General features: G+C 49.5%; 2 protein-coding genes across 5 annotated transcripts in view; one reads left to right on the forward strand and one right to left on the reverse strand.

Moving 5' to 3' along the window:
- The window catches only part of LOC122387178 (two pore potassium channel protein sup-9-like), a 41098-nt gene extending 32246 nt beyond the window's left edge, over positions 1-8852 (forward strand). Inside the window, exons 5-6 of the mRNA XM_043377102.1 lie at positions 2094-2251; positions 7012-8852. Of these exons, the coding sequence (XP_043233037.1) occupies positions 2094-2251; positions 7012-7171 (318 nt within the window). The 3' untranslated portion in view covers positions 7172-8852. The remainder of the gene's footprint in view (positions 1-2093; positions 2252-7011) is intronic.
- A 3366-nt stretch (positions 8853-12218) lies between these two features.
- The window catches only part of LOC122387149 (ATP synthase subunit C lysine N-methyltransferase-like), a 53338-nt gene continuing 38167 nt past the window's right edge, over positions 12219-27389 (reverse strand). For 3 of the 4 annotated variants that reach the window (XM_043377061.1, XM_043377060.1, XM_043377059.1), the window contains exon 5: positions 12219-13653. In XM_043377061.1, the coding sequence (XP_043232996.1) occupies positions 13456-13653 (198 nt within the window). In that variant the 3' untranslated portion in view covers positions 12219-13455. The remainder of the gene's footprint in view (positions 13654-27389) is intronic. The other variant, XR_006257505.1, reaches the window with a different exon arrangement.

The following is a 27389-nucleotide window of genomic DNA, read 5'->3' on the forward strand; positions in this document are numbered from 1 at the left end:
TGAGATAGTTTCAGATCATTCTCGGCGCAAATATAGCAATTTTCATATTTCCCCATTGACTTATAAGGGTTTAACGTATTAGTTCCTTGTATCTGAGGATTTTTTTAGGATTCCATCTTGTTCTCCACTCAATTCTGCGTAAGATGCCGGGTTCCGTGTCCACATAGCTTGAACGTAACGCATGCAGCGACCGCAAACGTAAATCGAGGTCCCGAATTCCCTATTCCCCAACACAGGCGGCGGCCGCTTCCTGGTCTGCGCAACATGGCGGCACCGTTGGACACCATCTGGCGGCCGATGCGCATTCCACATTATAGAGTTCAGTGGTCAACACAAAGGAGGCGAGATGGCCGGGCAGTGGTGCCCAATGACGCAGGAATGTAATGACAAACCAGTCGGGAATCCCTGGTATAGGGCCGTGCCATGCCGCCAGCAGCAGTGCTCATCTCAGCTCGGTGTCCAGGGAGCTATGATCGGACCGAGACACAATCACTCGTCTGGGGCGGTGAGACACTATCGACACTGCCTGACGGACAGCACAGCTAACGAACCCGTCAGTAGCGGCTGTCGTCAGGGCCGGGACAGTCCCAGCCACCTCTGAAGGGACAGAATGACCCGCTGGAGATCGTTCTCTAGCTCAGATGGTGTTTCCCACCAGCACCTCGTCTCTCATCCTGTTGAGTGCTCTTTATCATGAGGATGATATCTTTGATAGTGGTAACTGATAATGACTGCTGAATAGATGGGAAGCTTTTCGCTTCGCGCAGGTCTTTACCGGAGTTTATGTTTGTTTTTGCAATCTCCATGTTTGGTTCAAAACATGTTGATTTCATTCACAAAGTGGCGCTCACTCAACGTGCCTAGTAAGTATATAAGTGTCTCATTAACCTGCATCTTTGTCCATTTCTTCGTCTTTCTGCATGAAACGAACTACATATATCAAATCCTGCATACTTTTTGGTGCACTGTCATTCAGCGATAGATATTCGGCGTTCTGAGAAGCTGTGAGTTACAGCAATAAACTAGTAAGAAGACATAAGGAACATTTAAACTCAGCAGAAATTCATTTCTTTTGCGCGAAAAAGATCCTTCAATATGAACATTGAACAATGAACATCTGTAGGATATTGCTTCATAACGTTCAAAGGGAAATCCGATCCATACGCTTTATTTATTTTATTATTTTCTGTGCATTCGCCAGCCACTGACTACTAAGCCTAAGGTCGACATTCTGGATGCTTCGTTCACAAAGGGAAAACCCAAACCCCCAAACTATGCCAGCGTCCTATCAGAGATAGTAAGAGTGCTGCCAAATGAAAACTTCGAGTATTCTGGCACGTTTAAACTGCTATAGCGTTCTAAGTGGCCTGTCGACAGCCCATTGCGCGGCGTGCCCTATTCAGCCAGCTGGGTTGCTGGAACTGCTCGCGTCACTGCGAACAGCGCACGATATGACGGCCCTGATAACGTTACTTCTCCCGAACCGGACCCTCACGACGTCATCGTACGCTCGGGCGAAAGCGGAGGGCGTCACTGGGACGCTTCGTGTCGGCATCTACGGGTCATCACGGGTGACCGCCCCCGCGAGCGGCCCGCGGAGGCGGCCGGGCTCTAATTTATCGCTGCCCGCCGCCACCCGAAATAGACGGCCGCCCCGGCGCACAGTGATTTATGGTGTCGCCATTCACCTGTGTTTTCATCTGCGTCAGCTCTGAGCACTATTGAAGTGAGCTGTCGAAATCATCGCCGGCTATAGGCCGTAGCTCAGCGGCCTCTGATGCCGCAGCTATGGAGTGAAAAATGTCGTAAAAAATGCTGCAGGTGAAATTGGAACGTTGATAACTCAATGTCATTAAACCGACTTAATATGGCTTTGATAAAATACCTACAGTAATATGAATGCATGTTTGGTCAAGATGTGCTTTTTGTGGCGATATTCAGAGTAAAATCGTCGAAACGAAATATAAACCAAAACGAACAGAAGCCAACTCCCTCACTCATTCTAATTCACCCCGTTATCTCCACTGTGTGTGTGTTTTATCCAGTACTGTATGACGTCACACCTGAATCCATGACGTGTATCTGTGTTCCAGTTGGCACAGGAGACGGTGCGGTTAGAGGGTGACGTCATCACCGCCAACGGATCGGTGATCTTCTCGCCGGACCAGCGGTCGTCTCCGAGTGACCTGACCAGCGTGTGCAGCTGTCGGTGCCAGCTCTGCTGTCCAGCGCTCCGCCGGCCCAAAAACAGGCGAGTCGCCAGACCACCGCGTGACGTCATCGGAGGCGCAACAGCTGGCAATGAATATCTACTAAAGGCTCGACATAATGCATGCCATAAATCATGACGTGATTCATGCGATTTTTACAGTCGTAGCTGAAGAAAATGGTAAGTGATGTTTGTGTCCGCCTTCTAGCCACGTGCTCTTTTTCATATCAACTGTCTGTTGACCGAAGTGCCACTAAAACACATCTGCCTCTTTCCATCCCGTTTTACTACCCACTGGACTCTCCTCTCCGCCCCGCTGTATGTCGGTTTCATTCGTTCAGCGTCCCATTACATGTCATACCACTTGCGGGCAACCTGGTTAGCGGCGTTCAATGAACGTCGCCGGCTCTTTTCGGACGGTTTTATGGTGAGCAGAGGTCATCAAATGACCTTACCGGACGATCGCCGGCCGGCGAGGCGCTAACAACGTAACTGGAGCGCGGCGCCGACCGCCCACGTGGCGATACTGGCGCGTTGGCGCGGCGCAAATGTCGCCGCGCAGCTCCGCTCTCTGCGGTGGCTCTGAACGGTGAGCTGTTTTATGGCGACGACGTGGGTGTGATCGATGAGCTAAAGTGGTGGACTCAGGGACCCCTGTGTGCGGTTTACATGAGTCTTTGATGTATGCTTAGTGTGCTGTTAAAGTTGTGACATTCATGGTTCACAAATCAGTGGTCACTAGAAATTTTCGTTCATATTGCCATTTAAACTCGTATCAAACGCCGCTCCGTTCCTTTGCTGAAAGATGAATTACGCGCTTCTTTCTACCCTCTGTTTCTCTCTTTCCTCTACTACTCCCTGAAAATCTCTCACTCTATCTCTGTCCATATCCTCTCTCTCTCTCTCCCTCTCCCTCTCTCTCTCTCTCCCTCTCTCTCTCTCCCCCCTCTCTTCCCCTCCCCATTCTCTCTTTGTTTCAATGCTGCTCCATTTCTCAGCTAAGGTCGCCGACCCAGCCTTTCCTCTTTCTCCTCTGCCACCCGTGATCGGTCCATCTGCGCCGAATTCGGCGCCCGCAGCCATGTCGTTTCAATGCTGCTGCGCCAACTTCGCCGCAGCCTTCTCCATTCTAGCGAGCAGATGCGGGCTCAGTGGTGCAATGCAGTTAAAGTAACTCAGTTTTAGAGGGAGACTTTTGCTGTCGAATGAAATCCCGGCCAACGATATTGTGAAAGCGAACGTGTTCTGATGCAATCTCGACGAGGGATAAATACTGAAGCTTATATAAGCGTAGACACGTTTGCCGGCAGGCATTTACTGCAGTTATTCGTATGGTTGAAAAGTAACAAGTAACTGGATTAAAAGCTCTGGATTGTTTTTGCTCAAATATTATTTTTGCTGATGAATAAGTAGTAAACTGATCTGGGTGCTCATGAAAATAAATGGATTATTTTTGTTTTAAATACTTGAAACACTGAGACGTCAAGGCTAAACCATTATTCTAGCAAGGCTAGGATATAAAGTCAAAATTCAGATTGACCCTCTAATATTTCTGAGTTGACAGTCAGCCTCTGAACCATGTATGACATTGAACAGAGAATTGACTATATGGTCCGTTTTAATTTCGGAGAACACTGGGGGAAACAATGATTAAAAACCAAATCCAATTCCAGTAAACAAGGCAACTCAATAAAGCCGAAATATTCCTTTTTTTTTTTAGTAATTGCTTCCTTCAGTGTGGCCCGAAACTACAACGAAACATAATCATTTACCTGGGGAAGTAAATAATAACATTTCGTCAGACGTTAATAGCAGAGGATTGATGCTATTTCATTCGTAAAAAATGAACAAGACTGATCTATATTTATCCACACTGGCAGCGTAGGTGTGTTATGTGTGTATCAAGTCCAAGGACGTTTAGATACATGTCATAATCACCCAGCCAGTTGCTGCGCCGCACGGTCCCCTATTTCGTTGATGATAACGCAATAACCCCTCGGTGGGCGATCGACCCCGCTCGACTGGTGATTAGATCAGACTGGAACAGTTGCGCCGCGGCTCGATGAACACTGGGGTACCAAGGTAACCGGAGCTTCTCTAGAGTCCGGTTCAGCCGAGAACTTTTATACCGACTGCAAATTACGGCTGCACCAGCGTCGGCTGTCTGACGCAATCGTCCACTATTAGCTCTAATCCGACTTCGTCACGTAAGACGGTCGATTCAAGAGCGGTAAGTAGCCCTTCGTTAGGCGTAGTTGCATTAACTACGGCTAATTCGGAAATCAATCCAACCATCAGGCTAACTACATCATTGTCTTAGCATGATAAAGCCATCCACTGGACCAATGTATTTTAGTTCAGCAGCTCTTTTGATAATTTCTATGTGGTTAGTAGAGTGATTCAGTCCACATAAGTATAGCTGCGCTCAGTCTTATGCTGCGTGAAGTTCTCCTGGGTTTCATTGGTTCGGTGGACAGGCGACTCGTTCCAATTGGAGAGAGGCCGAAGTCAGACTCATTCCGATCCTTCTGATGGCAGATCCGAGATCTGATGGCGGCTTGTTTACCATTACGCCGACGTATTGGAGCGGTCACAGGCTGCCAATTGTGCACATCAAACTTCCATCAGCGAAATCTTTTAGCGCTGGGCTGTCCGAGCTGTGGTGTGTGCTGATTTTTAACGAGGCGCTCGTCTTTTTGTCGATGTTTCAATGTTTCACGATACGACATAAATCGTCGAAGAAGGCAAATCAATACTGAGAATTGTGGCTTCAAGGAAACGTTGTATCGATGAATTCGATGAATATCAGAAGAAATAACTAGGGTAATGATATTGAACTCAGGAGGCTCAACAGCGTATGGTGTGATTTAAAGTAATACGGACCCGCGCGAGAAATGCATCGAACTCTCAAAAGTTGCTTTATTAGACTGGAATAACGGCAGAGTTATGATTTTAACACATTTTTTTTCGAAGTGTCTTGACTTTATGTGAGATAAATAATGCAGAACAGACGTGGCCTGTAGCACTGAGCAGAGGAACTTCTTACGCCATCCCTGCCCGGCGCGAGTCCGACTGCAGTGCTGGTGTAAAGCGCCCACTGGCAGGTAGACTGTACCGCGGGCAGAGGAGCCCGCCGGGCTAGTCTACCACCGCAGGCATCTCGCAGCCGGCGCGGAGAGCGGACAAGGCGAACTAGCTTTGGCAAAACGGGCGAACGAACACGCAGCGTTGCAGTGGACGCTTCAACACCCTCATGGCATTCGAAAATTAAAACATGAATGACATGCAATGAAAAAATACATAAATGGCTCAAGCTGACGCTGAACGCCGATCGGAGTTATGAATCGACACTAGTGAAGGATAGGTTGGCTCCTCACACAGAAAATGTTTTGAACCACTCAGTTTATCAGTTAACCGCCACACATTCACTGCCTGCAGAGCTTTCAGTTGGGGTAACTACGCCTTTCGGCTTGCTTACTATGGATGAAGTACATTGTGGATAAACATATCTTTTATTTAGAAACTATGACTCAAAGAAAATATTGAAATACTATTTGAAAATCGTATTGTCCGTCAGGCTCGAACTTCAGATTCGAAGTCAATATATTTAAAACCAGACAAAAGACTTGGTAACTTATACATAAGCCCCGCATAAATCTCTTTGTGAACCTTCATTCAACAATCAATCTGGTTTCATCTAGACCATCATTTTAAAAGTTTGAAGCAAAATGATAAACTCTGTTCATTTGTTGACGAGGTGACTTACAGGTCACCAATTCATGTCTGTCAACAAAGTATCTAATTTCTATTGGAAATAGTTAGTTGAGGACTCTGAATTATATATCCTTTCGTCCGTTCGATGGCGATCATTTCAGTTATGGTTCGTCACTAATGTCTTTTCACAAACAATGCATTTCATGCGACGCATTGCTGGCGTGACAGGGCTGGGTTCAGTGTTGTGCGGTAGAACGTGGGAATAAATTATGAAGTGACTGAAAAATCCTGCAGGTCTCCAGACTCCAATGTCGTCAAGGACTGGCTGACACACGCAAACTACACCACATAAGCCCTCGGCGCACCTCGGCGCAAAGTCGAATATTTGTCAGGAGACTGCCGCTGGGTTTTGCCTCTGTCGATGTGTCTGGTCGGAAATATCCGAACGATCCAAATCCTTCCGCCACCCGAGGCTCAGCTGCCGAGGCTGACGCTGATTTGGGACTTCCTGGATTTGATACGGGTCGGAATATCGGAAATGTGTTTGCCTTCGAATTTCGATGGTGATGACGCGAAGGCTCGGTTATTTTTCATTGTAGGAAATTCTTTTCTTTGAATGTTGCATGCTCCATTTGATTGACTGATTTCATTCAAGCCAGGTGCAACCCTGAAATACCAAATATATTCACTCAGCTCCCGCCTTCCCCTCTTTTTTCTCTCTCTCTCTCCCTCCTTCCTCCGTATTTTCCCTCCCTTCTCTCTTTGTCTCTCCTCTCTGCCTCTTCCTCTGCCTCTGCCTCTGCCTCTCTCTCTCGCTCTCTCTCTCTCTCTCTCTCTCTCTCTCTCTCTCTCTCTCTCTCTCTCTCTCTCTCTCTCTCTCTCTCTCTCTCTCTCTCTCTCTCTCGCACACTCCCCAACAGATTTTCTTGTTATCTGCTGGGTCTCTTTCACCCTATCCCTCTTGTCACTATTTGCCCACCTCTCGAGTCCCTTTCCCCCTGGCCCCTCTCCCTGACTATCTGTGTATCTCCTGCACCTCCCCTCTTACATTCAGTCCCTGAACTAACCGTTCACTGCTCTCTCGTCAGGTACACTGTGAAGCGGCGTCCCGGACGAATATCGCACCTACTACCGCACACCATAGCGATGGAGACCATCAGCCATACGCAGACGGCCGAGGACATACTGGCAGCAGACTCCTCAGAAACCAGTCTGAACAACATCACCGGCTCGCGAATCTCCGTCTAGCACGACGGACAGCGACACTGCTGCACAAAAAGACTGCGAACTAGTGAGATTTCTGAACAGGAAACTTGTGATTGGGGTTTCACAAAGTGCTGGGTGTATGATCAAGCGGCTGGTGAGATCCATGAACTCGCTGAGCTGGAGAGATGGCAGAGTGTGTCCGTGGACCTCGGGACGTTGAACACACCAGTGCGGATATTGGGGGCAGACGGCTGAGCGGACGACGCAGTGCGAGCTGGGAACGGCGCGATGGGTGTCAGCTGGACCGGTGCTCTCAGAGGGTATCAGAGAGCGGGGGCGGAGGATGGGGAGAGTGGACCGTCAGAGGACACCAAACCCACGCACCACGCCCACAGAATGAGAATGTGTGACCCGGACTGATGGACGGACTGGGAGCCAGGACTGACGGACTGGACAGCTCCGGCGACCGCCCGCGATCCACGGAGGATCTACGGCGCCGCTGGCCAGTGATACGGCAACTACAGTGATATATTCCAAATGTCCGCTCAAATGGCGTCGGGTGTGCGGTGCAGTGGCCGGCGGCTCGGCGGCGGAGAGCGCCGAGATCGGCAGTCGCACAAAGCCGACATGGGTGCCTTGTGGATCCGCCTAGGTCCGAGCTGCATTTGAGACGAATATAGACCGGGAACGACCAAAAACTGGGTCAGCTCGGTCGAGTATCTGGGTCAGTTCTGGCTTCAATCTTGATTGTATTCGAGTTAGGGCAGCCACAGCTCGGACCTGGGGCGGATCCATGAGGGGCCGACCGGGTCGCGGTCGCCGCGGCGCCGGTGGGCCGGCCGTCCGCCGTCGTGCCGGCAGCCCGGCTGGCTTTCATCACCGCTAGGGATCGATGCCGGTCGTGTGGAGGTGGGAAACAGTCGCTAGGAGTTGGGCGACACCGCGACCGACGGCCCACCGCGCGCGGTGAGACGACCGAATACGCCACAACGGCCGCACATGTGATCAACAGGGGTGCATTGAAGAATGTGACCTGAGGAGAAAAAGGGAGGGTGATTTTTTGTTCTGCCAGTGTATATCGTCCTTATCGTGGTATCATTATACTAATGATACCGGGTGGAGAGCAATGCAAGCGCCAATGAATTGTGCATGCGGATTAATGAGGTGGGTTGTTGGATTTTCTGGTAGGATGCAAGTGACAATGGTTTTGACGGCGCTGTTATTCATCCGTCTTTGCAGCTTCTGACTGCTCCCCTCAGCGCCCCGTCCTTTACAAAACCTTGTTAATTGAAACGACGGGGTACCTGTATATAGTAGTCAGCCCGTCTTTTGATGCTCAACGTTCATGTTGTCCACCTTTTCAGAGTCATTGTGTGCGAGCTGTAGCGTTTTCCTTGAAACAGCACACTCGCTCACGAATCCTCCTGGTACGGCACAAATTGGATACACGTAGGTATTCACTATCTTCAGGTTGTGTGGACACATTCTATACCGTAGACAGGTGCGCTCTAGTCGCATGAGTTATAGCCATGATGTTTCTAGTCTCGCTACACTTACATGCTACCTGCGTTATGCTTTATACGCCCGCTCTTCGTGCACCAACACTTTTCAACCACTGTATTATAGCTGTGGGTTGACGTACTGCTTATTGGTTTACCGCTTTCTTGAGTAAGCGTCCACAAGTTGTTTGAAAAGACTTTTTGAAGTACATGTAAATGCTAATGCTTTGTTTTTGTGTTCAACCGGCGACATAATGCGACTGTCTCTTTAAGCAGCTACAAAACTGTTCCATTTCAAGTCGGCCATAACTCCAAAGCGAGTTTGTCGTCCCACTTTGCAAACGGAAACCACAAACAAGTGCACTTACCAAGGGAGGAAGAAGGCGGGAGAGAAGCGAGACAAAAATAGTTGGCTCCATCTCGAGCTAAATGAAATCAGGGCCGGGGGCTCATTGAAATGCAGCGGGGCTGCCGCTCCAGCGGGCCGCGCTACTGGCCACTCCGCTCCAGTTTTCGTCGTCGCCGGGCGGCGGCGGAGCGTCCCCGGGCGCCACAGGGAGACAATAGTGGCGCCGGCGGCGAAATGTCGACGCGCCGCCTCCGCTGCTGTCGTCCCGGCCAGACCCCGAGGGCATAGCGGCGCCAGATTGACCACTTGAGCTGCAGACGTCGGTCAAGAGACCGGCGCCGTCCGTGGCGGCGGACCGACGGCCCCAGGCCGATGGAGATTGTCACACGTATGTGCGCTACCTTGGTCGGAATGAGATGGGCACAGAGCAGGGGAGGAGAGACGACAGAGCATCGGGCAGAGAGCGGAGAGGGGCGACAGCCGGGAGATGCGCCGAGTGTTGCTGTTTATTGGCTCTGTCGCCGCTCTCAGTCCTTGTGTTGCGATCTAGCTCTCACGCCGTGCGCTTTCCGGTAATTTACCATTTCAATCAAGATCGGTTCGTAGCGTCATTAGTGCTCCGGTTTCTCAGCCAATAAGGTTAATGTCGCGCACCTAATGAGAACGAGTTGCTGCCTGCCGACCGTAATAAGTCCACCGTACTCCGTCTGGGGGCTGCCAAGGAAAACGACTCAAAGCGGGCACTACCGAACAACATTTCACAGGCTGCTAAGAACAGGAAAATGCAGGATGCAGGTAGCATGAATAGGTATATTGCTTTTTAACCTATTTAATATTCCAATATGAAGAAAGTAATGACTGGAACATGCGCTAAAAAGTGCAGTGTTTGGGTCATTTCCACAAGGAACCATGAGAAACAGCAATTACAATACCTAGTTGTTTTCTTCTTCCGTCTTTCAATCCATTTTTTTTTTGCATCTCACGTCCCGTTTTCATCACCAATCACTGGTCTTTTTCACAAAATGTTTCTCGTCAGAGCAAAACTGTTTTATATGTAGCTATGCACGAGCTTGTGATTGGGCGACGCATGTGAGTTCGTCAGCAGGCGTAAGTTTGGTAGTGCTGGAGTGAAGAAAAGCTTTCGATTCTTATTCGATCATTTCAGCCAAGGTTGATCCTAACATAGACCCTATGGATTTAAATACAACATACCAACCTCTACCTACTACAAGCGCTGCCATTGCAAGGGGGAACACTTCAAGCGCACAAACAGAACACTATACCTTTCACATGTTAATACAACGGGAAGTCAATATATCTGACTGCCTCTGACGCTTTACATTTCAACAACGTGTTTGAATAGATTCCTGGAAATTAAGCACAAACCAGCATTCGGATGCTGCTGAAAGCGTTCATTATCCTTTGTAAGGGCTTTGTTGGCCATTATCAGCTACCCCAGCACCTTCCCGTCAACGACGAGCCGCTGCAACGATCTTGAGGATGCGTCTAGGCAGAAGCGCGCATTCCCTCTCCAAAGTCATATCGACCGGGTTCGCCGGTAGCTTCTTAGGTGCCGTTTACATTTTGTACGGCGCTACAGCGGATGCGGGTTCGCATTTGCCCCGGTCAGGGTACACCAATGGTGTCGCTGGGCCAAAGTGCCCAACTACCCTCGCGTATGCCGGTTACTGGTCAATTTTACTTCCTTACAAATGTAGTTTTCCCTTTATAGTTTGTGTTTGAAGCCCGGCTGACCAGTTGGAGAAATGTGTTGGCAAACGAATAGGAAAAGCTCCTCAGCGAACAGTTGTCATCAGGAACTTAATTTTAATCAACTACCAGGTTCAAACTCCTCGGTGAATAGAAAGCCTGGTATACATAGTGAAACATCTAAGAATTCTGCATCATCCTTAAGATGGCCCACTATCGCATTGCAATGATGATAGTGCTTAGAGAGCTGACTGAAGCCTCATTCCAAGTTACCCAGGCTTATTTGTGATATCTTTTAAGCAACTGTCGGGGCCAAAACAGTCCCGCGAAGCTGTTCAGGAACAGCCTTCGACCCGGTTGTAAGTACCAAACCACGAGCAGCCTCAGAAACCACTGAGGCAGCGTTTGACCGGTCTCGCCCTCGCCAGCTGCGCTCCGTACCAATCTTGGTGGCGGCTGTCGCAACCACATGATGGATGGTTGCACCGCATCTAGAAAACCGTGCGGCGCACAGCGGCCAATCCACCTGATGGCTTGCCAGGCAGCTCGGCTCAGGCGCGCGTGTGGTGTCACACCACGAATCGACCGCACACGCCAGTCAAACGCCACGCACCGGGAGCTCGCGTGGGCCTCTCAGAGCTGGTCACGACGGAGGAAGTCACCCGAAGCAGCATCAGGAACGTGGCTGGTAAGATGGGTTGGGAGGATCATAACCATTTAATATTCTTTTTTTGAACACTAGTCTCCAAAAATGAAATTTAGCGAAACCATGCTCAAAATCTTTAGAACAGTTCTTCGCCCTTAAAATTCTTGTTTTACATCGCACTTCTCCGCCAGCTCACACAATGCGGCAAAACTCCGCTCAAAGAGAGCGTTTTGGCTGAATAATATTCGCGTTGAACGTTGGCCGCCCTCGCAATCTCCAGCGCTTGGGCCCGTTCATCAGCCGGCTCTAATGACAGGCTCCAGAAAGTTAGCCGACGCCAAGAAAATCCCACTTACAAGAGTGCGGCCACGCACCAAAAATGCGTCAAACAAAAATGAAAAGCTCATTCTAAATGTGCGAGAGCCTGCGTCGGGATGCTTTCATCTCAAATAGATGGTGGCACCCACCCGGTAGGTAGTTCAGTTTTTCTTGCAAACAAGTCATGCTGCGCTGGCCCCATTTAGTAGTGTGATTAACTTCCCCAGGGAAATTACAAGCGCACCGACTGCATGGCTTAAATTGTTCTCCCTAGAATCAGGAAAGCGATGCCTACGATACTAACAACGTGCACGTAACGTAAAGGTTTAAACAGAGTGGAAAGGGATGGCGTTGGATGTTGCTTAGAAGTCAAAACATTTGTCGGAATGACAAGCCTTCCCTTGTGTCTTTAAGATGCTTTCTTGCAAACTTACGCAAGATTCGCAAGATTCATCACCGATAAAAACAAAAACAAAAAGTGCTCTGGCTACCAGCCAGAAACAAGGCAATGCCAACGTCAATAGAAGTTGAATGGGTTGAGACTGGTATGAAGATGCACTGACAAAATAAGCCTTTAAATGTATTGTCACATCAGTTCGTCAACATCAGCACATTAACAGCAACTTCCGAAATCAGTACCACCAACTCTTCCCGCACCTGAATCACTCAAATCTCGACCCAAAAACATACCCATCAAAATCTCTATCATCCTCCGTAGAGCTGACCATTCACAAGTTCGCACTGACAGCATACGAGGTGTGGCTAAAAAGAAACCGGACTGCTCGTGCTGGCCATAAAGTAGGGGGCCCGAAAACTAGCGACACACTTGACATTAATATTTATCATATTGTCGTGATGTGTGCCAAACGGCATCTCGATATCACTATTATTCTCCTTTCCACGGCTCTTTGTTTTATCGAAGACGCTGACGCTGGTCACTCTGGTCTGGATGTCCTCGACCGATTCAAAATGGGTTCCCTTGACAACCTTTTTCATTTAAAGGAACAGCCAAAAGTCACAGGGAGGTAGGTCTGACAAATAAGAGGGTACTTGAGCACCGCGACCTGCTTTTTGGCAAAGAACGATTTGACGCTAATGGCAGAATGCACGGGAGCGTTGTCGTGATGGAGCACCCAGATCTTGGCTTCCCAGAAATTCCACTTGGTGCGCCTGACTCGTGAAATGAGGCGTCCCGGGTCTTCCTTGTAGAAATGCTGGTCGACTGTGGTACACCTCCAGCACGAACTGACGGTGAACGAATCCCCTATGATCGAAAAAGACGATCAATTTCGTCTCCACCCTCGACTTCGACATGCGCGCGAACGTTGATGGACCTCCAGACCTTGGGGTCATCACCGACATCCTCACGACCAGTGCTGAACCTCGTAACCCTTTCAAACACTTGCATGTGACATATGACCAAACATAACATTAAAGCCTTGAACAGATTCAGCGTCTCTGTTGAGTCTGGCAAGGAACGTCATGTTCCTTCTTTTTTTCGAAGCTCATTGTAGAAACCTGGCGGTGACAAGGCCGCCGAACATCGATAAAACAAAGATCTGTGGAAAGAAGAATAATAGCGATATCGAGATGCCATTTGGCACACATCACCACAATATGATAAAGATTAATGTCAAGTGTCTCGCTAGTCTTCGGCCCCCTACTTTATGCCCAGCACGAGCAGTCCGGTTTCTTTTTAGCCACACCTCGTATACCGACTCTCGACTAGACTTCAGTCGCACCACACTACCCTACATCCGCTCTAAGAACCGGCAGCGATACAAACACCCATCACCCCACCCGGCTACCTCTCCCTACCCGGCGGTGGGGGCGAAGGTGGAAGCTCCTCGTCCTCCATACCCGGTCGGAAGTAGACCCAGACGGCGTCTGCCCCCTCGCCGATCACGTACGAAGGTCTCCAGGTGGGTAGGGGGAAGCGACAGGCGATCACGCATCCCGTCACCGGCAGCTGCTGTGCCAGCTTTATCTCCAGCCGCGGCATCTGTGGGGAGACAGACGCAGGGAGGTCAGAAGAGGGCAAGTGCGTCAGAGGGATAAGGCGCCAGAGGGAAAGTGAAAAGGCGCCAGAGGGAAAGTGAAAAGGCGCCAGAGGGATAAGGCGCCAGAGGAAAAGTGCGTCAGAGGGATAAGGCGCCAGAGGGAAAGTGCGTCAGAGGGATAAGGCGCCAGAGGTAAAGTGCGTCAGAGGATAAGTGTTCGGAGAGGACCAAGTGGTGAGATGGCTGAGGACCAAGTAGTGAGATGCCAGATGCACACACGCGATCAGAGCCAGAGAAACGTGTTTCGTAACATAGGGCCACGCGGCTCAGACGCGGAGACAGCACAGCGGGACACAGAAATATGGAGTTTAGCGGGCCATCAAGGTCTGTTAACAAGGATGTCGACATTGAAGAGGATCAAGAACGAAGTCTGCACGGGTTTGGGCTTCATCAGACATTGCTGAAAAATACCAGATATACCTATCATCCGTGATCACCAGCTGGCAGCTCTCTACACAAGTATTATACGATTCTAGTCAATCAAGGGAAAACCGCATCAGAAACTAGCCCCGCCAGACTCACCTACCACTATCCAACGTAGCCAGACTCCTCTCATCGCTCTAGCCTCCCCCGACCCGGCCCGGTCTCTAATTCCACACAGACAGTCGAGTGTGCCCGCACTGATATAACCGGCGGGCGTCAACAAACCATCTCTCCGAATGGCCGGTCTGACTGCGGAGCAACGCGACTGACGCCCATAACGCCAACGCCCACGCGGCCACGAAAGTCGCCCACACGCCCACGGAGCCGCCCACGCGGCCACGAGAGTCGCCCACGCGGCCACGAAAGCCGCCCACGAGGCGCGGTGTAAATCTGTCTGCTCAGTGCTCACATCGGCTTACCGCAGCTGTCGACATGCAACGAACTACAATGGGCAGGACCAGTGGACCATAATGGGCCGGACCAGCAGACCGTCATGGACTGGGGTTCACTGGTCCGGTCCACGGGGACCAAAACGATTCATAGAACAGACCAAAGTCCCGGTCCCCAACATATCTTTCAGTAAAGCCCAGCCCAGGCATACTTAGCCTAGCCTGGTCCTGTAAAAATCATACCAGGTTGAGTCAGCGCGGCCTGGCTTCGCTGACCACCAGTGCGGGCCGAGAGTCGCCAGCGCGACGATGACCCCGTGAGACCCATCACAAGTGACAGTGACCACCGTCCGCCCCCACCTGTCCGGCACGGCCGTCACTGACAGTCCGGCCGCCCACATGACAGCTGCCCGCCCGCGCCCCGGCAGGGCCATTTCGGTGTGCCCGTCACGCAAAGGGATGTCCAGTTCGGTCCCACTGTCAACCGGCAGCTAGCTCCAACGTTTTGCATGACGCGGTCGTCAGCCGAGAATTCGATCCAGCTATAAGGAATCCGACAGTTTGACCCAAGCGTCGTCAGCTGATATAGCACTCCTATAACCGCTGCTGATAAGAATATTATGCCACATACCTTTGCCACAAGTCGGGTAACAGTTTGGGCGGCATGACAATATGCCTGGACAACGACATGCCGCTGACAGGCCTGGTTATACGGAGCTGACATTTTGATCCAGCCGCTGATGGACCGGTGACCGACCGACCTGTGTCTCCTGCATTCAGAGTGGAATCAGCTAACCAGTGACCGGTTACAACCAACTAACGTGTCCCGCATGCCGAGAGGAAATCGGGCCCCAAGCAGAATATGTAGACAGCTCTGGGAAATGGATATTACTGGGAAGTCTCGCACAACAGTAGCAGACACGGCGGTCATCAGCGCCATGTGTACTTGTAGGATATAGACGGTGACGCCGAAACTTCCAGTTCCAAGGCATTCTTGATGACATTCTTGAGATAAGCTCGGTAGATTGGGACAAAAACCTTGGATAGTTTAGGAGTCCCGCACGCCACAGCGCGCGGGGCGGGTGGCCGCCACGACATTCCTGTCGCCACGTGTGCTTCCATCTGGGCCCCTGGCTCAGCGAGCTGAGCTCATTATGGAATTAGTCACGGGTCGGCGGCCAGTCTGCCGACAGAGCTGGAGAGCTGATGGGGATCGCCTCCCCCCTATCTGAGCGAGGAGAGATCCGTCCCCAGGAGGTCCCTCCAGACCAAAATGCTCTGGACTCCTCAGACTCATCACATCGGAATGGGTGAACAGATGGTCGATGAGGGAAATAAGAGCGGGCCGTGCACCTCCTGGTTGCTATTTCTGACAGCGATACTGAAATGCAATGCCCAGACGACGGTGTCAAGGTGACACCGGGCAGCGACAGGAAAATAAAATTCACAGCACACCTACCTAAAGTTGCCAACAGACATCCTGAGTGTCAGTCGCGAGGGGAGATGGTCGTCGCCAGCTCTTTCTGTTACTTCCAAAAGCCGACTGACGGACATGGGGCGACGACGACGACACATTTTATTTGACATATTCAAATTTGATTATTTCAACACGGGAGCCATTGATTCGTGGTACACTATGAGTGACCAGGCGACCAGGCACCAGCCATTATCTCGGCCCAGGTGCAGTCAGGTGTACAGACCCTCCGCAGGACAGTTGGGTTGGCGAGGCGATGGCAGCTGGGACCATGACAGGAAAATGGAAATCGGCGACAGACGGGAGCGAAGCGACGATGTCCGAAGATGAAGATGACCCTGCTCAGATCAGCGACATAAATGACCAATATACATGGCGCGACTGGCAAATGCACAGGCGTGGAAAGGTGGACAGAAGCGCCCAAGACCTGCAGAGTACCGAGAGACAGAAGGCAAAACTGTGGAACGCGAGACAATAATGGCGCAGCTATGACGCACGTAATGCACTGACATACCCACCCCACTTGACGTCGACGAAACGCAAGCTTGTCCACGATGTTTATTGGGCATTTTCCCAGCATATGACGTCAGAGTACTTTTGTCGATTTTAGCTTCATTGGCTCAGGCTACATTGCCATGGAAACAAAGTACCACTGGCGCTTGTCAACGCTAAAGCTGTTATACTGAACAATGCCTTGATGCAAGAGCATATAATGGGAAAATAATTGAGTTAGTGTTGTCCCACGACACATTTCCACGGTTGAAAGGGAGTAAAGAAGTGCATTTGCTTTTAATATTGGCGAATAAAGTCACCCTTGTTTTCGCAACGTAGATGACCAACGAATGCCTGACTATGCTCGAATGCAAGCTGGCGGAATACGCCTATCGCCAGGTATTTATATTTGCATAAAACATGCAGGATACAGCTTGACATATAATTAAAGCAATGTTCATTTTAACGCATCTGTTCCATAATTTGTTACGGGATTAACTCCTATGGGCGAACTAACACTATAAGATTTGGTATTTCGTTGTGATGACCAATTTATGTCATTTTGCTGCAGTTTACGGCCGTTTTTATTTTCCGTTTAGTGCCGCCACCAGAGGCACCACACCACGTGCTCTGGAGGCAATGACGCGGCACGGGCGGCAGCTGGGAGGGCCTTCTGGTGTGAGGGTCGTTAGACGGTGATATCGGCCGCCGCAGGACCACCCAGTCGTGTGGGTCGGTGGTGACAGCTTGGGAATCAGAACACTGAACCGATACCCAGAGAGGCTCGGCTTGAGACTGCTTGGTAACTAACTAGTTTAAAAAAGATTAAATTTCGGTCATAACATATTTTCTCATTCTTTGCTGCTGTAAATGCGATTTGAGATTTTTAATAGTAGGCAAAATGTTTGATATGCTGGTCAGGAAACAAAAACCAAGATAGGCAAAGGTGGCGAGAGCAACGCGGGTCACGGGGAACATGTCCCCGTATTGAGGGATGACGCAGCCAACCAGCTCTGACACTTCGCAGTCACTCTTTCACCCTGCAGAATATCAATAAAAGCATGCAATCTCAGTTCAAATATGAATAGGTTTGACTGTATATATCAATATGTAAAAATGTTTTCTTAGGACAGATCTCGACCCGACGATTAGCAGTTCCTTGCATAAATGACCATTGGTGACGAGTGAGAGTGCAATGCGTACCCACGAGGGTCGAGGTCAACGTCCGAATATCGGCCTTTGTGGTGACCGACCAGCGGCGCGGGTCAACAGGGACACCGGGGCCTGTTTGAACACGACTTACTGTGATGATACGCGACCGCGCTATATATTATTAGAGCCTCTCTATCGCGTTTATGGCGTCGTCACCGAAATGATTGATGGTTGAGCTCAGGAACTATTTTCCGTCGTCTGGATTCGTGTATCGATAAAGGAGGGCGGCGAACGCTGTACCATGCCAGCTTTGTAATTGGTACAATTTGTCTAAAGTGAGTCCACTTATTGGATCTTACGAGAAACCACTATCACCTAACTAGCAGAAATGAGGTTTAAATGACTTCGTAAACGCTGTTGTAGCCTCATAACGTCCACAATTCGTTTATTTAGAAACGTTTAGACCCAGTAACCAGGCACACTTGATAGCATAATTAAAAAGCGCCGACAAACTACCACTTCTCAAACAGACAGGCACATCAACGCGAGGGGGTCGGAGGGTCGTTCCCCAACCTGAGCTAGTTAGGAACTTTTCGACTGGATTTTCAGTGTTGCCAGGCGACGCAGACGGCTAAAAAGGGCGCGGTGCCGTGGGTCATGCCTGACACACAGTATTGTATTGGGTGAAAGAGCTTCCACGAACGAGTTTATCTCTGCGGATAAGACCCCTGCACCGAGCCGTCAGCGGTCGGCCCGGGCTAAGGCCGAGTGAGTCAGCTCCTCCTTCACTCCCCGATCGACCAAACTCTTACTTTTCGGTATCGTCAGAATACACTGCACGCGGCACAGCCCAAAGTTACACCGATAACCCAACGACGCTCTCCTCAACTGATCGGAGCCTCACTAAAAACATGTGTTGTCAGTTTTCACTCCAAGGCTCACACCAAACCTGGCCACCAACAGCAAACCAAAACTACCCAACACACGTTTCAGAGAGATGTCCATCGCTTCCCAAATACATCCAGCAGCATATTGGGAGCGACTCCGGAGTCCGGATATAACCCGCGGCACAGTACCCCGTGCAGACGGGTCGTCGCACTCCCATCCCGCCCGGTCGGTCGCGGGCCCACAGCGACGGCCGGTCGACGCTAACGTCGCTTCAATTGGAGCCGGCGCGTCCGCCGTGACGGAAACGATCCGGGATTAACGGGCGTCGGCGGGCACCCGGCTCGCGAGAGATGGGCCCAGAGCGGGCGACAAGTATCGGCCCCAGAGACAGCACAGTGGCCACTTAACGGCGACTAAATGCGGCACAAAGAGCGGCCATCGGCCTCTGAATGAGGGCTCACTCAGGCGCCACATGCACTGAAGGAACTCATGGCGAGATTACATAACGGGAGAAGTGATGAGCTGTATGGTGGTTTAAGAGGCCGACGCCTTGCCGTAAGTAGGATAACCTTTCCTTCAAAGAAGGGTAATGTCCGAGCGACAGCAGATAAATGCCCCTCAGCCGCCTCACTACTGTGAACTCGAGCGACTTCCGAGGGAGCACCGTCTTTGATGAGCGGTGATCGCCAAACACCGGCTGCTCAGACATATCTCCAGACACTGCTGCTAAAACCGTCCGGGGCCGAGCCGCCTGTCAACGCCCACACGGGCCCACAAACACCACTTGACGCCCATTGTCCCGCAGCACTGGCGGCGCTCACCGTGCGACAAAGGAGCGCGGCCCGGCCGCTCAGGGCACCCGGGACCGACCGACCGACCGGCACCGGACCGGGGGGCTCCGGGTCCAGACCCCAGGGGCTTCCCGGCTCAGAGAGCCGACCAGTTGAGCGCAGTACCAATATCGCTCGGCCATGTCGGCGCCGCGCCACTGCAGCGATCTACTCTGATTGAGTTTCCGTTTAAAGTATCGGTCACTTTTCTCTGGCGGCGACTCGATGGCCGGTATGACCCTGAACGCCACTTCGGTGTGTGCCGGTGACCCGGCCCAGTCTCACTTAGGCCTTCCTTTGGACGGTATCGGAGAGGTGCACGTGCCACGGACGGATCGGTCAGGGTCCGACCGGCTGCAGTGGCTAACGTTGCCATGACCCACATTATGAGTCATTCCTTCAGTGAAGCCATATGGTCCAAATACGATCGTGAACAAAGAACCGCCGGCACTACCTGTTGTCCTGATCGATACGTAGGTATACGAGGTGCTGTAAAGCCAGTGTCACGCAATCGGTAGCGCGAGGGTGGCGCTTCCTGACATACTACTTGACCCCGGCGACCTCGTTTGGAAACATGGGAAGCTGTGTGACGCAAGCCACCTGCAGAATGAATAAATGAATGTAACGTCGCATGTAAAAGGTAAATAAATCTTTAGCAGTCCCCTGTGTGACACGGCCTGTGGTATTTCAGTTAAGCGCCACACCACACTACGGTCGCGTCTCACGAACAGTACAGCGCTGCTTCTATTCTAGCATCGCGGAAGTCACTGTGCATTATGCAATCTTCATCTAAAATTCGTCTCGCTGTCCTATGATGCTCATTACATGACAGATACCTACATATACAATCTCACGAGATGCATCAGTCGGACGAACACTCCGGCGAGACGCGATATCATAAATAGAAAATCACAGCAGAACTGCATTCATCTTGGAACTATCGGCCACGAGAGACATTGCGTTATTTTATTATTGCTATAAGTTTGACGCTAATCACGGCAAATATCAAATTACGAGCAATCATACCCAGACAGGCGCATATCGTCTGGTGTCTGGCGCCTTTATCAAACATGCAGGAGGCCATCATACCATCAACGCTTCCCGCACAGAGCGATGCGACTATCACTGCATTTTGTAGGATCAGACTGCACAGTACCCCAGGCCACTCTTTGAGAGACTGCTGCGAGATTCGACGCGGGGGTGTCGGCTCCAATGCCCCGGATTTCCGCCCGATGCGGATCTGCCGCAGCCCCATTTCCAGATCTCCAGACTTTGCAGGGCCAACTTTGAAAACGACTCTGATTAAGTTTACATCCTGTGCGACTGGCGTCAACACTTATGTCGCTGGAGTATTATCATGTAAAATTACGTCCGGAACCAGCTCGTTTTTAATTATAAAAGTCAAACATCTAACCGCAAGTAAAGAAGGCCAGACAGTCCCCAAACAGCAGCACATCAACTTTAAGCAGACATAAAAAGATCCAGGTGATGGGCAAATTGACTATTATAAGAAACACGGACGTAAATTTGCAATTGTACTTACATATATTGTTAATGCACAACGCAAGCAAGCTTAAAATACAAAAATTCAATTTGAGGCAATCAAAACTTTGGTTATAACGACACATTCGTACTGGGGCATTCCACGTCAAATCAAACACCGAAATCCGTCATCCCCTTCGATTTTTCTGAAAATTTGTAGGCAGACTGGGCATGGTTCAAAACTGAGTTACGTATAATATTTTCGAAATTTGATAACGTATCGCTGAGATATAGGTCATCGAATATAGCGAAAAATGCCACACATCAATTTTTTTAAATGGCTATAACTCTGGTTCCTTTCCTGGTATCAAAATGATATTAACAGGGTCTTATAGGCAATTGATAAGGCTTTGATTTTTAATCATAAAATTAAATTGAAGTGACCTTGAAATGCATTAGACCTTGAATCAAAACAGAAAAATTGAAATAGCAAAAAACACGTCACCTTCGATTTGGGTAATTTTTACATATTATGTCCGTCACAATGTTCCTAACCATCTGTGAAAAAATTGGAGTGGGCCATTCATAACTTTCGCGGCAAACGCCGTTTTCATGCATCAACATCACGCAACCGCGCGTGACCTTGAAAGACAGAGTCAAGACATGCTTGCTTGTGTACACTTTCTGAAATGAATGATTGCTGATTAGTGATATCCCAAACTCTGCGAAAATGGAAATGCATAGTCATCGTAGTCAAGCATTCACGTTCCATAGTGAAAGTGTCTCAGGCAAACGGTATTTTGCGGTGAATTTTGAGCCGTGTGGAAATGCATCATGAAGTAAATTCAACGAAAACATTATCACGCAACGATATCTTCACGTCTTTTGATCTTCACTATACGAAAGAACATACATTTTTTAGTGTGTATGGGGAATTTCTAGTTAATCCAATTATAAATATGGCAGTTAGAGTCCTGCTAAGAGTAACATGTCGCCGGCTGAGGCGGGCTCGGCCGATGCGGGAAACGCAGCAATCACAATTTTGTGTTTACACGTTCATATTTCAATTGTTTACCAACTGATTTTCAAAATTCTTTCACCATAAGATTGCCTGTACATTTCTTAGTCTTCTCACAAAATTTGACGCGAATCGAACGTAATCAGCGGTAGGGAGCGCGATGTAAAGACGGAACCGTTCCGTTCCGTCCCGGCACAGTCTACAATTCAGGCGGCGCGTAGCGGTCGGCGCCGGCTGCCGAGTCGCCGCGTCGCTGCGGCGACAGGATGTTCACTTTACACCGCTATTACTAGAACAGTTGTGAACCGATTTTCTTATTGCTTGCACGATGAGATGTCCAATTCAATTCTTGACAGGTAGCCATAATTAATTTCACATTAATCTTATGAGATATTGGCGAAAAACAGGAGAAGTGGGCGAAATTCGCTCTTCCCCCTCCACTGCGCGCGCTAACATACGTTTGCATATGTGCAATTTTCTTCAAAACTTATGAATGGCCCACTCTAATTTTTTCACAGGTTGTTAAGAATATGGTAGGCAATAAAATATATGAAAATGAGCCAAATCGAAGGTGACGTGTTTTTTGCTATTTCAATATTTGTGCTTAAGAACAGAGTTAAGCAAATTTCAAGGTCATATATTTACGTAGGTGCAATTCTAAACAAATGCTTAAGAAATTACCTAAACAGTAAGGTTTATTTCATTCAAATCAAACAAGTACAACCAAAGTTATGGTCGTTCAAAAATATAAAGATGCAACATTTTGTAAAAATTTGATGCCCTATATTTAGAAGACCTGTGGTCAGAATGTGCAAAAAACATCAATGTAATGTCCGGGGCCACACAGGAACTCGCTCACAAATTTATAATGAAATCGCTGATGGTAAGGTGCAAAACAGCCGATTTTTGTTCGATTTGACATGGAATGCCCCTACTGCTAAGCAGCTCAGAGCCGCATAATTCGGATTCAGCTCACATATGTAGGTACACTTCTGGGCGTAACAGCGTCTTGGGTGGGTGGAGCAGCCACAAGTAAAATATGTACCCACACAAGCAAATACGTTGTTATACCTTCGCCACCAGAGATATGTGGAAACAGATCCCAGTCTTCAGATATTCGGTTTATAGTGCACTCTTAACACCTTTGTTTGAAGCCATAATCACATAAAATACGCAAAAAGCACTTTCCGGGGAGCGGAGTTCTTGCCACAGCCGTAGAAATTCCGCACCGTTACCGTATTCGACAAAAAAAAAAAAAAAAAACTGGTGCTATTCAGTTTGACAAAAAACCGGTACTGATCAGTTGCATATGTCGGTAACAGATCGCTCGACAGCCGGCGAGCAAATATCGGAGGGACCTCCCCGCTGATAAAAGACACTGAAAGCGATAGCCGCCTGACGGCACATCATTAGTATCAAACAAAACTTCTCAGGTGCTTTTGTAGACGATTGGTTTGCTCTCTGTTCTCTAAACGACGGCAGTGTCGAGCGCCGTGCTGCGAGTGGGCTCAGAATTTCGCCAACACCTTCAGAACGCCATCGCCAAGAACCTAACGAGTCTATTCGCGCCGGTCGTTCCACCTCACCGCCATTGTGCGCCCTATCGGCACCATCGTTCAGGGTTGAAGGGCTCAGAACCGCCGTCGGCCGTCGCATGCACACGAACTCCCTCAATATCCGTCCTTCGATACGGCCGGCGACAAAACTAATGATTCCGCCCCGCCGTCAACGGCATTTAACAGCCGCAAAGAACGAGCGAATTATACAAATGTCAAACAATCACGGAAAAGTTGGTAACGACAATGTGCAATACATTGCAAATTCAGCAGAGAAACGAGGGAAGCACCGCAATCAAGAACGGAGAGAAAAGAGATACTAGGAATAAGCGTGACAAACGTTTTGCAACAGCTTCAGAAAAATGGCGCTTACGCCCAGCTGCAGTTTGAAAAAGCAAGAACGAGAACAAAATTTCGATACATTGCGAAACCGCACATTTATATACCACGAGGAAGTAGCAAGAAAGAAAAGGAAAAAAGTCGCAGGAAAGAAAGAAGAAAAAGTTAGAATAGAAAAAAAGAATGAAGCCCGGAAGAAAAAAGAAAAAAAGAGAGGAACTGGAGAGGAAAACATGCAATAAAAAGTAACACAGAAAAAAATGAACAAAGTAAAAATTGTCATCTAGAAAAAAGGAGGAAAATGAGCGACAGGGGAGAAAGCACGAATGGGAGAGAAAAAAGAAGCAGACAGGGAAAAGAGAGAAAGAGGGGAGAGAGGGAAAAGAGGGGAAAGGGGAGAGAGAGAGAGAGAGAGAGAGAGGGGGGAGGGAGAGAGAACAGCAGGAAAGCGAGGCGTCATCGTCGACCAGCCCGGCGGACGGAGAGGTGCCAGCCAGCACCCGGGTACGGCCGCCAGGCCGGCCGATACATTTATAATGGGGTTAAGTGGAAGACGCGATGGGTCAGAGCCAAGTTTCCGTCTCAGTCTCCTCAAAGGCGAGCGGCGGCCGCGCTCAGAGTGAGGCTCTCATAAATATCAATGACGATGATTTGGTCGGCAGCTAGCGCCTCGAAGAGAGCCATCAGTCAGGTCACGGACTCACAGCAGCATACTGGTGCCAAGAAGCGGCCAAGTTTTACAATTTCAGTCATCATGCATCCACTGGCAAACTTGTCTGTTTGACGTGGAGGGAGCTGCTAAGGTTTCCAAGAGCGTGACAAAGAGTCGTTCAGCAGTGTTATGGGAATACATTCTTTTTCTGATCGTGTTCGAGATTATATAAATGCATAGAACTACCAAGATTGCGTCATTGACTGCTATAATGCATCGCAGGCGAATCATGTAGGACTTCCCATACCTGTGGGTTGGATTATCAGTTAATAGACCTCAGATATTCGATTCGGTGCTTTATATGGCATATCATTTTGACTGGTAAGAATGATGTATTGGGCTATAAATCATGTGATATTAATTTTGAAGGAAGAAATTTCATGATTCAGCTGTATGGTGTTGCATCATATTCAGGGAGTTCTATGATTTTTTTAAATGAAAATAATAAGAGAGAGAGAAAGAGAGAGAGAGAGAGAGAGAGAGAGAGAGAGAGGGAGAGAGAAACAGAGACAGAGACAAAGAGAGAGAGAGAGAGAGACAGAGACAGAGACAGAGGGGGGATAGGCTGGCTGTCGATCGGGCCGCTGCAGAGGGTGGCGGTGTGCTCTGGTTAGTACCGCCGCAGTCCCCTGGGCCGTCTATTTCCGGCGCTGAGGCCCGCCGGGCGACATTCCCACCTGGTCAGCAGGCCTGCAGCCGACCAGATGACCGTCCACCGTGACCCCGCCCAAAGGCCCGCCGACCAAATCGAATCACACGCTCGACGCTTAACAGTCTCGACCGGTTAGGTTAGATCCATCGCGCTGATTTAGCAGTTTCTCGCAGTTCTGCCGGGAGCGGCGCCGTTCGTGGTTGGATTTCGGACAGTGTTAGTTCGTGCCTTATAATTCGACGACACAGTGCCCAGGAACAGTTGCTTCATTAGTGTGACAGATCGGTCCAGAAACTTTCACTTGGACCTCAGAAGTTTTACAGTGCAACCAGTCGACCGCAGTGGCACGTGAACAGCTGACGATCCTTTTTAACCGCCCTCATAATCTTTGCACTTTTGAGGCTAGCATTTTGACTAAATGCGATGTAAACATAACTATTGAACGTTGTTAATTCAGCTACTGCATTACCTACCACGTTTATACGAAGAATGGTGACATTTTTCATTCGCTATCCTTAGATGTCACTGAAATATCACTTGAACGTCTGGAATTTCTTTGGCAGGAGCTTAAAGATAAAATCGAAGTAACGAGCAATGTTTTTTACAACTGGGTTTGACGCGGTAATTCATTGTTTGGCGCTGGTTCCTGCGCCTGCAGCCACAAATAACATCTGAAGACATGGGAACCTTATTTCAAGGTATGACAGCCGAACGTTCAGCCTCCGCTTCGATTTAAATCGTGTAAAACGTCGGCTTCTATAAAGTGAACTTGGAATAAAGTGAACTTGGAAGTAAACATAAGTGTGAAGGGAGCGGCATGGCGACCAAATAGCAACACTCTCGGTTCTTGTACATAATATGCAGCACTCAAAACAGTCGAGTTATCCGTCCAATTACACATCAAGCTCGCCCACATCGCTTAAATTCCCAGCCGGCATCGTTTCGAGAGACTCACCAAACCAAACAGCGTCTGCCGTCTCCGTAAATTGCCCGAGCGCGTCCGGCGAGCTTTCTTTCCACACAGCTGCCGACACGGCACGACGATTCTGCGTGCCGCAGAAACCAAATGTTTGCTCAGCTGAATCCAATATTAAGCACCGATGATTGTTTTTCTCTGCGTTGTTCCTCTCCGCCAGCGCGGAGCGAGCGCTGTCCGCCCGCGGAGACTGGGATCCGCGGAGGCGCGGAGAGGATGTTAGCTGGGCGAGCCGGCTGCCTGAGTAGGTAGGCTGTACCGCATGACCGGTGTGTCGAGCGGCGCAGCCTACCTACCAGTCAGCGGCGGTACGGCTACTGCAGGACCCTTGAGAATCCCGAATGGCGAATCTGCCCCCTTCAGATGCTCAATGCGCATATACACTTATTATACACGTAAACTTTTCATAATGTAGCACTGAAGCATCTATTTTCGGTTCTTTTATCACGAGCAAAACAACAACCCTTTTCAGTTTGTATTTCATTGCAGGGAACGGAATCACAACATGATGCATGCAAAAGCAAGCTATCTAGCCCACATTGCTTTACGCTATTTTCACTAACTTGAAGACGCCACCCACGCGGTTAATATCAGCAGATTCTCGGGACGTACCCGGGGGAGAAAAACCAATCAGCGTGGTGGACCCAGTGAGCAGACAGGTCGGGAATAAGTGCAGCGGAATCGCGCTCAGCCCCGGGGGCTGCACGGTGCCAGTTTTATCACGGGGTTACCAGTTTTAGCACTGGGCTGGGAACGGCCAGCTTTAGCCTCGGCACTGGATGCTCTCAGAGTTGGCATCTCCCCATCGACTGAGCGCCACACGGCCGTCCAGAAATAGAACGCCCCTAGCGTTCGAACGCTTTACGCGATTTTCCACACTGATCTGGGAATAAAATGGCAGCGGTAGCGGCGTACAAATATTACAAGGCTGAAAACTCGGCCCCGTTACTGTATTGCTCTCAGCCGGATCTACTTGAATGCCTGCTGGCACTTATCGGCCAGACATAAATATGAAACTGGAGAGCAGATACACACATTTCTAGTGCGGTGACCGCAGAACATGCTTACGAATGATAACGTTAATCACGCGAATCATGCAAATTATATTCCGACGTTATGATGAATCAGATTCTACGGCGAGCAGCGATGATTGAACTCATATGTAGTCTTTACTGTCTAAATAAGCAATAAAACATGGTATTGGGTTAAATTCAAGGAGTGAACAGTTTGGGTGACACCCAGGACCACTACCCTGCCAGAGCGAGCCCCCGACTCTTTCGTTCCCACCACATCTT

The sequence above is a fragment of the Amphibalanus amphitrite genome, unplaced genomic scaffold (genome assembly GCF_019059575.1).
Source record: "Amphibalanus amphitrite isolate SeventyFive unplaced genomic scaffold, NRLGWU_Aamphi_draft 000275F_arrow, whole genome shotgun sequence".
NCBI classification, from domain to species: domain Eukaryota; kingdom Metazoa; phylum Arthropoda; class Thecostraca; order Balanomorpha; family Balanidae; genus Amphibalanus; species Amphibalanus amphitrite.